The sequence below is a fragment of the Panthera tigris genome, chromosome D4, assembly GCF_018350195.1.
Source record: "Panthera tigris isolate Pti1 chromosome D4, P.tigris_Pti1_mat1.1, whole genome shotgun sequence".
In the NCBI taxonomy this organism is placed as follows: domain Eukaryota; kingdom Metazoa; phylum Chordata; class Mammalia; order Carnivora; family Felidae; genus Panthera; species Panthera tigris.
The window spans coordinates 28,043,980-28,058,034 of record NC_056672.1 but is presented as its reverse complement, the minus strand read 5'-3'; the positions used below and the strand labels follow the sequence as shown (position 1 = coordinate 28,058,034).

General features: G+C 47.9%; 1 protein-coding gene across 6 annotated transcripts in view; it reads right to left on the bottom strand.

Annotated features, from left to right (window-relative positions):
- The window catches only part of DAPK1 (death associated protein kinase 1), a 188,793-nt gene that overhangs the window by 25,220 nt on the left and 149,518 nt on the right, over positions 1–14,055 (bottom strand). For all 6 annotated transcript variants that reach the window (XM_042963702.1, XM_042963700.1, XM_042963698.1 and 3 more), the window contains exon 19: positions 8,557–8,634. In XM_042963702.1, coding sequence (XP_042819636.1) covers positions 8,557–8,634 — 78 coding nt within the window. The remainder of the gene's footprint in view (positions 1–8,556; positions 8,635–14,055) is intronic.

Genomic DNA, 14,055 nt, shown 5'->3' with positions numbered 1-14,055 from the left:
GTCACCAGTAGGCGGCGGCACAAAGACTGTTGGGGCCTAGAGCAGTGTCCCAGGGAAGGCAGCTGCCATCACCAGACAGGCGTGCTCTCCAAGGCTGACTGTGGTTCTGACGCAGAGAGGGCCTGAGGAAGACAGTGAGTTTGTCCCCCCTCCCCCCGCCCCACAGCTCTGAAGGTGGGAGAACACCGATTTCTTTGGAGGGAGCACACAAGTCCCTCTGTGGTCTCTACCTACCAGGAGATCCAAGGCCACCTGTGCCCTGGTGGCCACAAAGCCCCGCCTCATCAGACCTTCCTGCATTAACACCAAGGACTACCGTGTTTCCTAAATTCTGGCTCCTGCCTTGGAATATTCTCCTGTGGTTAGTGCAGAGGTGAGGGCTGGGGTGGCCATGGCGGTGAGCCTCTAGCAGGTGAGTCTGCCAGGCTTGGGGAGAGGTGGGGAAAGCAGCAGGGAATGTGAGGATCAGAATTCTGAACCAGTCCTGCCTTCCAGGTGGTCAGAAGGTGTATTTTGTAAGTGGGAGGCACAACATGGACTATTTCCCCATTTGCTTTTAACTTTACACTTTAAATATTTACCCAGGGATGGGCACCCTCCATCTGCACTCCTGCCCATGGGTCACAGTGTAACTGAGCCTGGAAAACCCTATCCAAGTGCCGTCATATCTCACCTGGCTTCCAAGACCACTTCCTACCTGGTCTCTGTCGGGGCAGTCAGAGGGCAAGTCCCAAAATGAGAGTCAGATTTTGCTCCCACCTGCTGAACACAACTGGACCAAACCCAGTCTCCTGACCTAGGTTTGTAAAGCTGCCTACCTCTCTGATCAGTCACCATTCTCTCCCAGACCACCAAGCTCAAGTCCTGGTGCAGGCCCATCCCTCTCCTTTTTGTTTTCTGGGACACACCCACCCAGCTTTTTACTGCCCCAGGCCCTTTGCACTCACTTTTCTCTCTGCTTCCTCCCCACCACCTTCTCTGGTTGACTCCCCTCTCCAATCTTTCATGTGTTGGTTTAAATGTCACCAGCAGAGTGGGTGGAAAGTAACTCCCCTCCCTTCTCTAATTTCACCCTGTTTGAATCCCTGCACTTACAGCAGGGGCAACGATCCTTCTATAAAGGGCCAGGTGGTCTCTCCTATGATTGTCATGTACCCAGAAACCGGCCATAGATAGTAGAAAGTCAATGGGTGTGGCTGTGTTCCAATAAAGCTTTATTTACAAAAACAGGTGGTGGACCCACTTTGGCTGGGAGGCCATTGTTTGCCAACCCCTGACTTACCCCATCTGGTATTTTTCTTTATTCGTTTTTTGGCTGACTTTTGCTTCTTTTGTTCACTGTGGTCTCTCCTGTGCCTAGAATAGTTCTTAGCATATCTAGACACTGTGAATATCTTTTAAATGAATATTATTTGGTAACTGCATTGCTCTTTGATGCCCTGGGGAATCCTGGTTTCTAGCTAACTTTCTTCCTGCACCTTTACCCCTGGCAATTTAGCTCCACTTTCCCATCAGCAAAGATGACTAAACATCAGCAGATTGACAGGGAAGACCATCTGAAATCTGGGAAAGCCAGATAAGAGCACAGGGAGGTGATGTGGCTTTCCCCACATGGCAGGATGCAATTAGACCCAGCAGGGAAGGAGCAGCAAGTCTTAATTATGCAAATGTAGTTTCCTTGTGCTGAATTTTAAATTCTGGGTAAATTCTACACTTTATCCTATTTTCCAAAATATTCCCAGGCACCTTTCTTCACTGTCTCATCTTAGGTGTAAGAACAGCAACTATTTTAATGCCAGCTTATTAAAATCTAATTGGAAGGACAATCAAGCCCCCCAGTGTGAGGGCACTGAACACGCAGGTGGGAAGAGACACGTGTCGTGGGCTCTGCGGGGGGCACCAGAGGCTCCAGCACACGGCTGCCCCCCATCACTTCATGGTGAACTGGGTCACAGCACACCTCGCCCAGCTCAGGCCTGTCCCGGGTTCTTCCTTTCCCCACAAGCTCTGGCCTGGCCACCCCCACCCCCACCCCGCCCAGATGCACTGGCTGCAAGGTCTCATCTCTTCAGGGTCAGCCCCCTGAGCTGTCTGAGGACCCAAGTAGCCTCTCCCTGTGCTCTGGCCAGTCCTCTGCTGCCCCCTGCAGGTCAACAAGATGACTTAGGTTTTATTTCTGGAACAGGAAGCCCCTGGCTTCCCCAGCAAACCTTTAAAAATCTGTTCCTAGGCTTGTCAACTGATTAGATGTGAATTCAAGGGGGCATTTCTGTTGCTAATTTGGTCTACTTGGAAACCTATTTCAAGGCCACCCCCCTGCTGTGCAGATACAGACTTATCCCCATGAATGTGTTTAGGATCCACAGGGAGGGGGGTCTTACAGAGGATGGTTCTCTCCCAGGGGTGTCAGGAAATGTGCAGTTTTTTATTTCACAATGAATGGGGGAGGGGCCAAGATGACTGGAGCTGCTTGGGGGTCCTCTTATCTTGTAAGGACAGGAAGTCCCACCACCCCAAACTGCCCACTGCACCCTGGTGAGAAAGACTGGGAACATCAAGAAAAAATGACATGGAAAGGAAATTGGTGACACGATGCTCCTATGTAGAGATTGCCCTCTTCCTTTCCCTTATCCGCGGATCCTGGTGTGCTCACTCTCCTCCAGGGACCCGACTTATAACTGCAAATACATCTACTGTCTTGGCTTCTCTCACCTGCTCCTCCTGACAACCTACCACAAGTCCTTACTGACATCTTCTCCAGGGTCGCTCCTGTGATGCCTCAACCACTTTCAAGAACCAGATTCCGGGACCGGGTGTCCCCAATTCCAGGCAGTTACTTATTTGAAAATATATTTATTTTAAAAGACACGAATGTGGTTAGAAATACGGGGCAGCCAACTCCTCCCTTTCTGCCTCATCAGGAAGCTGAGTCTAGAGCCTTCTGAGGGAATGACTGTGGCAAACAAATCATGGGTCTCAGTGAACACGGAGTCCAGGAGACTCCGCTGAAGGGAGCAGGCCGTGGGGACCCCTGGAAGGAGATCGGGGCTCACCGCACAGCGGGTGAGCTCAACACGGGGAAAGACCCCTGTCCCGCGGCTGGTGAGGAGTTGGCACTGAAGCCCGGAGCCCACTGAAGGCCACAGGACATTCTTATTTCAGGAGTGACTCTGGGCGCTGCACTGATGAGCGTTTGCGTAGCCTCACTGAGCCCCGCTTTCCTGCAGGAACGTCTCCATCTTTGGGATGTTGTAAAATCACAGCACCTGCCACACATGGACGGTTGAATGATGGCTGTTGTAACGCTGGCTCTCAAGGGGGCCCACTTGCCTTGTTGACACTCCCACATCTGCTCCTGGGTGCTGGGTCACAGGAGGGGCCACCACAGGGAAATCCTTATGTTTCCCCGGGACTCAGAGATTGGTTTGCAGGCTACCAGAAACAACAGCAAACACACGGTGCTTACTGTGTGCAGACACTGGTGTAAAGACAACATTTACATCATCACCATACTGTCAGGCAGCTCTACAATTACCCCATTTGACAAACAGGAAACTGAAGCTAAGCAGGTTTCTATTTCCCGAGCCAGAAAACAGCAGTGTTGGGATTTGAACCCAGGCCATCTGACTCCTGAGTCTGTGCACCCAGCCATCAGTTTATATTTTGCCTCTCAAAGCAAAAAGAGAGAGGAATCTTTCTGTGGACTCTGGGCACTAACAGGGATGATGTCCTTTGATCACAGATATTAAAATGACTTTTTTTGCGCTGACCTCTCCTTAGAGAAAAATCCCAGGATAATGGCAAAATATCAGACATTGGAATATTCTCTCTCCCATCTGTCTTTTAAAAAGCTAGGCACCCTTCTCACTGTCACGTAGTACTCCATTGTGTATATAAACCACAATTTCTTTATCCATTCATCAGCTGATGGACATTTAGGCTCTTTCCATAATTTGGCTATTGTTGAGAGTGCTGCTATAAACATTGGGGTACAAGTGCCCCTATGCATCAGCACTCCTGTATCCCTTGGGTAAATTCTTAGCAGTGCTATTGCTGGGTCATAGGGTAGGTCTATTTTTAATTTTTTGAGGAACCTCCACACTGCTTTCCAGAGTGGCTGCACCAGTTTGCATTCCCACAAACAGTTCAAGAGGGTTCCCGTTTCTCCACATCCTCTCCAGCATCTATAGTCTCCTGATTTGTTCATTTTGGCCACTCTGACTGGCGTGAGATGATATCTGAGTGTGGTTTTGATTTGTATTTCCGTGATGAGGAGCAACGTTGAGCATCTTTTCATGTGCCTGTTGGCCATCCGGATGTCTTCTTTAGACAAGTGTCTATTCATGTTTTCTGCCCATTTGTTCACTGGGTTGTTTTTCGGGTGTGGAGTTGGAAATATGGCCTTTGTAGCAACGTGGATGGAACTGGAGAGTATTATGCTAAGTGAAATAAGCCGTACAGAGAAAGACAAATACCATATGTTTTCACTCTTATGTGGATCCTGAGAAACTTAACAGAAACCCATGGGGGAGGAGAAGGAAAAAAAAAAAGAGGTTAGAGTGGGAGAGAGCCAAAGCATAAGAGACTCTTAAAAACTGAGAACAAACTGAGGGTTGATGGGGGGTGGGAGGGAGGGGAGGGTGGGTGACGGGTATTGAGGAGGGTACCTGTTGGGATGAGCACAGGGTGTTGTATGGAAACCAATTTGACAATAAATTTCATATATTGAAAAAAGAAAGAAAGAAAGAAAGAAAGAAAGAAAGAAAGAAAGAAACTGAGAATAAACTGAGGGTTGATGGGGGGCGGGAGGGAGGGGAAAGTGGGTGATGGGTATTGAGGAGGGCACCTTTTGGGATGAGCACTGGGTGTTGTATGGAAACCAATTTGACAATAAATTTCACATATTGAAAAAAAATAAAAAAACAAAAAATAAAAAATATATATGTAAAAAATATATATTTATATAAAATATATAAATTTATATAAATTTATATATTTAATATATATATTATTTATATATATTTATAAATATTATAAATAAATATATATTTATTTATATAAATAAATAAAAAGCTAGGCACCAAAACACAAGGGTGCCAATTGGTGGGAGAAAATAAAGGAAATCCGAAACCGGGACAGTGCAAGAACGCACCTACCATGATTTAAAGATTCTAGACTGGAAGACAGCCTACCGCCTCCCCTGGGCACACAGGGTTGGCAGGATCACCATACGAGCTTCCCTGTATTTGTATTTCTAATCATAAAAGCAACGTAAGCACATGGCAGGAAATCTGGGATCAGATTAAGGGAGAAAATACTTTTAAGCCCCTCAGTCTGATCCCTCTCTGCTGTCACTGGAGAGCCTGTCCTTCATGTACTTCGGTCTGGGCTTTACTCACTGTTTCAGACCTGTCACCACAATAACTTCCGGCTTTGCACCCAGTGTGGCCATCCATTTTAAAACAAAAGAATGGACCTTTCCTGTGTGTTAAACACGGCACAGCCCAAGGAAAAGCTGTGTCACCTTGTCCGAAGAGGATATCTCCCCAGGTGACCCACCAGACAGGCGGGGATCATGGTTTGCCACTGATTTCTGCTTAAAAATGAGTGTCTGTCCCATCCCAGGGTCGCAGCTCTGTGAGAAGTCTCTGAGATGGTAAGCAGCACTCCAGGCCCAGAAAGATTCGCCAGAGGCTTCACTGTGAGGAACGCGGCCCACCGTGACCGCTGAGCCCTCTACATGCGGCAGGGACGTCACTAGGGCTCAGATTCGGGTGGTGGCACCCCGCATGGGTGAGAACCCTCCTCCGTGGAATGTGGGAAGCCTGAGAATCCCTGATCCGTGAGGTGTTCAGCCTAACGAAACTTTCCTCTCCACCAGTGGACTGTAAGAGAGATCTAACAATTCACAGTAAAACTGTGTCCTCATCAAGTGAGTTGCCAAGGCCAGATTTCAGGTCAGTTTCTTTTTGCTGTTGATGGATACTACAATGAGTGATCAACTTACAACCACCCTTCTCTTGTGACATGTCACCTATAAACATAGGCTCTGCACTCAAATGCAGGGCACCAGTCAAAGGTCGCAAACACTGAGCCAATCCAGCCGGTTGTTGTGTTCCAGACTGTTCCATTCTTCCATGTGCTGACTGACACACTGCTTTACTTTAAGGGAATTTGGAGATTAGGAGACTTTGTGGGCAAGTTCCTGGTTGATCTGCTGATAGTGACTCCCAGGCTCCACCCCCTCTCTTTCTGCTTGTAAACAAAACACTTTCCCTTGTTTTTCTAGTCCAAATTCTCCTCCACAGTGAGACAGTGCATGGCAGTGCAGAGTGGGAGAAAACAATGTCTACATTTAACGCATGCATTTCCTGTAAGAACATGTGAGTAAGGCTAGGGGTGCCTGGGTGACTCAGTCAGTTGGGCCTCTGACTCTTTTCATTTCAGCTCAGGTCATGATCTCACGATTTGTGAGTTCAAGCCCCGCGCTGGGCTCTGTGCTGACAATGTGGAGCCTGCTTGGGATTCGCTCTCTCTCTGCCCTGGCCCTGCTTGCATTCTCTCTCTCAAAAGAAATATATAAACAAAAAACATTTTTTAAAGATTAAAAAAAAAAAGAACATCTGAGTAAGGCTAAGAACATTTTTCCAGACTTCTCTTTCTGGAATTTCCAGAAGGAAGGGCACATTGAATCCCTGCAGTGGCCAGGGACATCTGTTTTCACGGGTCATCTTCCTACTGCCTTTGCAGCCAGCTCACAGACTCCGAAGCACAAAGGTGTGAAGAAGAATGATCTCTCCCAGCTCAACTCCAAGGCTGGGAAGGAAATTACTGCACCCATGTCCCCTCCCCCGCCCCACGGCCAGGACCCTGGGACCACTATGAAAATTCAGACTCTCAGTAGCTGTGGAGGGTGAGAGGTGATCATCCCTCCCAGGACACTTCCAATTTGTTTTTTTTTTTTAATATATATTTATTTAAGAGAGAGAGACTGAGGAAAGGGCAGAGAGAGAGGGAGACATAATCCCAAGCAGGCTCCAAGCTGCCAGCTCAAAGCCTGATCAGGGCTTGATCCCATAAACTGTGAGATCATGACTTGAGCCAAAACCAAGGGTCAGTTGCTTAATCGACTGAGCCACCCAGGAACCCCTTCACTTTCCAATTCATATGGGGCAGGACATCTATGGGATACCCCAAGCTTATTTTCGATAATCCCTTTCCATTGAGCACTTAAATCAACTGAATTATTATTTATTTCTAGAAAGTCTGTCTTTGAAGAATTACTACATGATTATAGTTGGCCCTTGAATAACACAGGGATTAGGGGTGCTGGACCCCCACACAGTTGAAAATCTAGATATATTTTTGACCCCCCCCAAACTTAACTACTAATAACACTCCACTGTTGACTGGAAGTCTTACTGATAACATAAACGGGTGATTAACACATATTTTGTATGTTTATATGGACCATGGACTATATTCTTACAATAAAGTAAGTGAAAGAAAAGGAAATGTAAGAAAATCATAAGGAAGAGAAAATAGATTCACAGCACTGTACTGTCTTTATTTAAAAAACATGCATAGAGTTGGACTTTGTACGGTTCAAATCTGTATTATTTAAGGTCACCTATATTATAAGGAATTTGGAAAAAATATAGTAATGTTTACAGAAGGAAATGTTAGTTACCAAAATACCACTGTTAATATTTTCTATGTATTTCTAGGTATACAGGAGAGATTATAATGTGCATATGTATAATTTATCTTTTGCTTTGAAACCCTGCAACATCCTAAGCACTGAACTTTTGTTACTAAAACCTCTTCAGAAATATTTTAGTGGTCAAAAACAGTTCTACCCTGTAGCTGTATAACAATTTACTAGACATCATTGTTGGTCATCTGTTTCCGATTTTTATTATTGTATTATATATAACTATATAACTATATATATATAGTTATATATATAACTATATATAACTGCAATGAAACCTGCATGCATAAAACACTTTTTCCTGCATTTCTTTCATTTCTTTAGGATAGAGTCTCAGACACAGAGTTCCTACCTTAAAGGGTGTGACTAATTCTGAGGACTCCTGATACACATTGTTATGATCTGGGCTGGGAAGACACACCTGCCATTTACTTCATTTTGTCCTGTGTCCTTAAACCTTAGAGCAACAGTGTTTCCTGGATCAGAGTGTATCATGTGATATCTGGGGGCTCAACACATTAAGAAGGAAAGAAGCAGTCAGCCTTCTCATTTCCTGTCTACTTTGTGGGGACGGTTATTACAGAGAGGGCGGGAGGAGGGAAACCAGGCATAGCAACTGTAAGGACGTCACATGATTTCCATGTCCAAACACAGAAGAGGAAACTGATAGGTAGCTGATGCATTGACGCTAACTGTATGCAAACCACAGGACAGGGACAGACACCTTTCAAATAACCCGTGTGCCCAAAGCCTCATTTTGTTCATCTCATTCTTTACAAAGAAAAAGGCAGACCTTTTCATATAAAACAGAGAATTTCAGACCGATAAACAGCATTTCTCACCTTCCGGAGCCTTGCAAGCAGACCTGCTACGTGCTCGTGCTGTTCTGATTTAGCCAGCTCTTCTGCTGTCTTCCCATCCTGTTGGAGAAAAAGGATTAGTTTCTTTCCTTCGCATAAGAGCTGTTTGTTCCATACATTAGCTCTGCCTTCGGAGGCAGAAACAGGCGTAACAGGCGTCAGAAACAAAGAAGGTGGATAAACAGTGTGTCCTAGATTCTTTCTCTTCTGTAGAATCCTTATTTCACTGGGCTTCCCAGGAAAAGAGGAGGAGAATTAGGAAAAAATTGTGCACTGGTGCCTTGAAGTCCATCGGTGCGATGTTTCAGACCCACAAGCTTTCATCACACTTGGCACCTCGTTGGCGAGCAGATTACCCCAAATCCTGAACCCCTCTCCAATAAAGCAGACAATGAAGACTTTCACAGATGCCAAATTCTAGTTAGTGCTAGCTAATGACTTAAATTCCTTCTAAGAACAAACCTCAGCACTCATAGGATGCTAGTTACTGGTAATAACTGTGCATTTCAAAGAAAAGGCTTAGTTTTATGGACCATTTTGACCTAAAGAGTTTCAGTGAACATAAAAGGAGGACATTAGAGTTCACAGCACCTTTCAATTAGAGAATTTTCATAGGGCTGCAGTTTCGTAGCGAGCAAATTCACTTCCATTTCTGTGCCATGAATAAGCACGACACCGGCTAACACGTACGGAGCACCTCCCGATATCATGCGCCTGGTCCAGCTCTCAGGGCTGTGCCTGCACTGACCCTCGGAGTCACCTGGGAGAGGCAGGCACGGAGGCTGTTCGCGTGCCCCCAAGGAGGAAATGGAGGCTTTGGGACCGTTCTGCTGCAGTTTTAAAGACATTACAAATTCGAAAGTAGAAAATTGCAATTTCCATGCAATTACATGCAGTATCTTTTCAACAAGAAGAGTTAGAAGCATCTCGGCCCCTCTCTCAATGTTTATCAGTAACCGCTAAAGTTCCATTCCCACGGAAGCTCACGGACGCCCGAATCTGATTCACAGCACATCTTTGAATTTCTCAACTCGAGTCATAATCTGAGCCATGCGCGGGGTTTCACGAGACCAGCGTTTCTCAGCCTCAGCACTGTTGACGTCTGGGACCAGATCAATCTCTACTGTGTGGGCGGGGCTGTCCTGCGCATGCGGAATGTTTAGCGCATCTCCGGCTTCGGCATCAGATGCCAGCAGCATCGCCTTCCCAAACATGTGACAACCCAAAGTGTCTTCATGAGACAATATAGGGAAAGCAAAAGGGACTTAACTCCTATAAAGCCACTGGCCTAAGGCAAGGGTTAAATGTTTCCATAGGCTTAGAGACAAAAATCTCCTTCTGGAAGGGAGAACAAGGGAGAGATGAGAGCCATTAGGGAGTAACGGTGGTCTGGGCAAAATTAAAGTAGCAATTTAAAGGCTCCTTGCACAAGTATTTCTGTTTTCCAGAAGTTCTAAAGGAACGTTGAACATGGGGAAAGGCATCCTGTGATTGTCTTGTATCCACTAAAAAGTAACAACCACAAGATAATGACTGTGGGACTGAAGGATGCTTCCCCACTGCTTGCTCTCACCCTTTGGAAACGTGCCTTTATAAGCCTTGCATGCTGTCCCTTCTGGGAACAACATTCCTCCTGCTTGTTGGCTCCCTCATACACAGGCTATCTCTAATAAGTTCTGCCTGCCTACTTTCTCTCAAGTTTAGGGTTGAGACTTAAAAACCTGGTCTTGGGGGTCCAGTAACATTCAGACATTGCCAAGCATTCCCTGGGTGGTGCGAGATGGCCCTGGTTGAGAACCACTGCCTTGGGCCGAAGCTGGAAGCTCATGTGGGTGCTCCGGGGAGGCAGTCTCCCACCCATCTCTCGCTCTCCCTTAAAGTCCCCAGGTGTCTCCAACGGGCAGTTGAGGGCTCCTCGTTTGCTTTGGGGTCAATTAGGGATCTTGTCGGACACCACAGCCCAACCAGGAATTCATGCCCAACTGCCCAGATCCTTACTGACATAAGAAAAGGCTTCAGGTTAGTGGTTCCCAAATCTGACCGCACACTGGAATCGCTGGGGTCCTTAATGCCTCCCAGTGCCTGCACATGTCCACTCCCTCTGGACACTCTGCTTCTCTAGGTCTGGTTGCCACCTGGACACTGTGGTTGTAAGTGTTCCCAAGTGATTCCATCGTGCAGCAAAGTTTGGGAACCACTGTCCCCACGGGGAAAAACTGAGCCTTGACTGAAGTTGTGTGCTTTCTGGCCACAGCACTTCTCTCAGAGGCCCCAGGTCTGCACATGACACAGGCAGAGGACCTTCACTGGCAAAAGTTAGTGTCCATCGCGGAGCCTTTCAAACAACAGGAAAACCCCCATCAACCACATGTCCTACATTTATACAGCACTTTACAGTTTGCAAAATGCTTTGCCCTAAGAGACACTATTCAGGCTCCCAAAAGAAAAGCCTGTCAGTGTAGTAGAAAGAACTTTGGAGTCAGATAGACCAGGTTGAAGTCCTGAATGTGTCCCTCACCAGCTACGTGGTCAGTCACTCGGCCTCCTGGAAAATTCTTCATCCGTATGGCAGAAACAGACACCCTCACCACTTGAGCAGATTAGAGAAAACCAAATAGAAAGAACAGACTATCAGTCGTGGAAAAGGAAGCAGCAATAATTATTAATTAAAGAGCTGAGAATTCAGCCTTTCTCGGAGGGAATGGGGTAGGAGCTGGAAGTTTGCATTCTTGGCCTTGCTCTACCGTGGGCCCCTGCTGGCTCCCACAAGCAATTCTAACCCTTAGTGTCTTCTTGGTTACAAACAGTGGTCTGGGAGGGCCTCATTGAGAAGGTGATGTTTTGAGTTGAAACCTGAAGGAGATGAGAGGCCAAGCCATTTGGATACCTGAAGAAAGTCCTGTGAAGAGGAGCAAGTGCAAAGGCCCTGAGGCAGCAGCATGGCTATCATGTTTGAAGAACTTCAAAGAAGCTCATATGGCTCATGTGGTGCAGGGGGGTCAAAAGGAAGAGATGGAGCAAGAGACGGGTGTCAGGGAGGCAATGCGAGGGGCTGAGATTTAAGGGAACCCCCAACATAAGGACTTCTAAATTGATGGGGGGTCTGAACAGAAAAGGGACATGTTCTGATTTATATTTGAATAGAGTCACACAAGCTGCTGCCTGAGAAACAGACTGGACACGTGAGGGTAGAAGCAAGGAGATCAGTTAGGAGACCAGAACAAATAGCACATGATCATGGCCAAGGGTTCACAGCTTCATGGGGGACCAGCAGCCAATTCCAACAGAGCAAGAAAGGAGAGCAAATCACACCTGCCAGAGGGGGCTGGGAAAGAGGAGGCTGTCTGGGGCTCCAGTTTAATATCGAAAGATGAGAAGGAGTTAGTGTCCCAGAATCCTCCTGCCACTAATGTCATCTGCTACTATGTGCCTGGGTGCCTGCCACGAGGCATTAAAAGTCTCTTACTCTGGGGGCGCTTGGGTGGCTCAGTTGGTTAAGTGTCCGACTTCAGCTCAGGTCATGATCTTGTCGTTCCCAAGTTCAAGACTTCATCAAGTTCTGTACTGACAGTTCAGAGCCTCAAGCCTGTTTCATATTCTGCGTCTCCCTCTCCCTCTCTGCCCCTCCTCTGCTCATGTTCTGTCTGTCTCTCTCTCTCAAAAATAATAAAATAAACACTAAAATAGTCTCTTACTCTGAAAGAAGGAGCACATCGTGTTACCTTATAGCAGGGGTGTGTGTGCACAGGCACCACATGCAGGGGAAGGAGGGGGTGGAAACGCATGAAATTCCAGAGGGAAAAAAGAGCATGTGCCAATTTGATGAGGTGGGAGAGAGTGAGGGGATTCCTACGACCTGCATAGAGCCCTGTTCTGCCAGGTCCAGCTGAGGGGGGACACGGGTGAAGGGTGAGGCTGGGCAGTGGAGGTTGGAGTTCACTGGCTCTTTCCAGAACCATAGATGTGGTGATCCAGACCCAGATCTGAGGATGAGCTGGTCCTGGGGGAAGCACAGAGGTCCTTAACCAGACAGAGGCCAGAGAACACAGTGCTAGGAGACCAAGAGGAACCCAGGATGTGGTCCCCAGGAGGATGCAGGGGAGGAGAGGCAAGCAGAGCTTCCCCTTCCCCGGACTGGGCGACGTGCCACATGCTGACGCCCCCTGCAAAGGTCAGATACTGACAGAGAGGGGCAGAGCCAGAGGGAGAGGACGAACGCGGGGGCCGGGACCCTGTGACGGTGGTGCCCCCCAGAAGGAGTCTTAGGGTGTGCTCCGGGACAAGCGAGGCTAGAGCCGGGGAGGTGGGCCTGAGCCCAGGAGCAGCTGCAGGCCTGGGTGGTGAGAATGGGGGAGGCCACTGGGATGGACGTGCGGCTGGAAGAGGCGAGCAGAGGCAGGAAACGCTGCTGGTGCGAAGACAGGCAGGGACACGGTTGCCCCAAAAGTCAGGGCAGGGTTATGCTGTGCGGAGGGTGATGCAGCGACTGAGACAGGCCCGGGGGTGGTGACTTTAAGGTTCTATTTCTTGACCTGAGTGCTTATAAAGGTGCTGATCTTATAATAACAATTCAGTAAGTTTTACTTTTGTTCATGTGCTTTGCAAAAAAAAAAAAAAAAAAAATCTGTGTTATATCTTACAATAAAAAAGTTTTGAAGGAGAGAGAGACCAGGAGGTGACTGGGGACTGGACCTAGAGGCTGGAGTCCAGCAGGGACTGCGTGGCGGGGCGGGGGGGGGGGGGGGGGGGGGGGGGCGGTGCAGAGCCCCGGAAAAAGAGGTAAGGTGACCACTAGGGGGCGCTGCAGGGTCGAGAGCTGAGGTTAAGGACCGGAACTCTGGGGCTCAGGCAACGGGGACAGAAGCAGAGGAAAGCCCCCCCCTCTCCCCGCACTGTTTTCTGCCAATAAGGAGGCGGCTGCTCCCCAGCCCTGACTACTCAATGCTTGAAATGAGGCCCAGAAGAATGTGAAAGATCTCAGTAGTTTTAAAATACAGATTGCAGATCGAAATGATAACATTTTGCATGTTTTGTGCTCAACAAAATATATTCCTGAAATTAATTTCTTCCGTTGCTTTTCTTTTTGGATATGGCTTCTGGCACATTAAGGACGGCACGACTACGCGTGTTAGGGCTCTGCTAGAGATGTCGTCAGCAGGGAGCACGGTGTCTCCATGATGATCCCCTCTCCTGCTGGACACCTAAGACAACTGGGAGAGGGAGACCCTCAGTCTCTACTGCACGGCCTGGGAGGCCGGGCGCAATCTGGCCCTGTGCATCCCGGCCCGCCATGCTGTACTACAGCCCACCGTCCTTCAGGCTCCTGTAAGGCCTTGTGGCTTCTCACAGGGTGCTCCCTACACTCTCCCTGAGGAGCACTCCTGACCCGTGGAAACTCCCTCAGGGCCCTGGTGTGTAACCCTCTGGAGACCCCATTAACTGTACATTTACTGCTGTGGCTCGTGGGTCTGTCTGACTCTC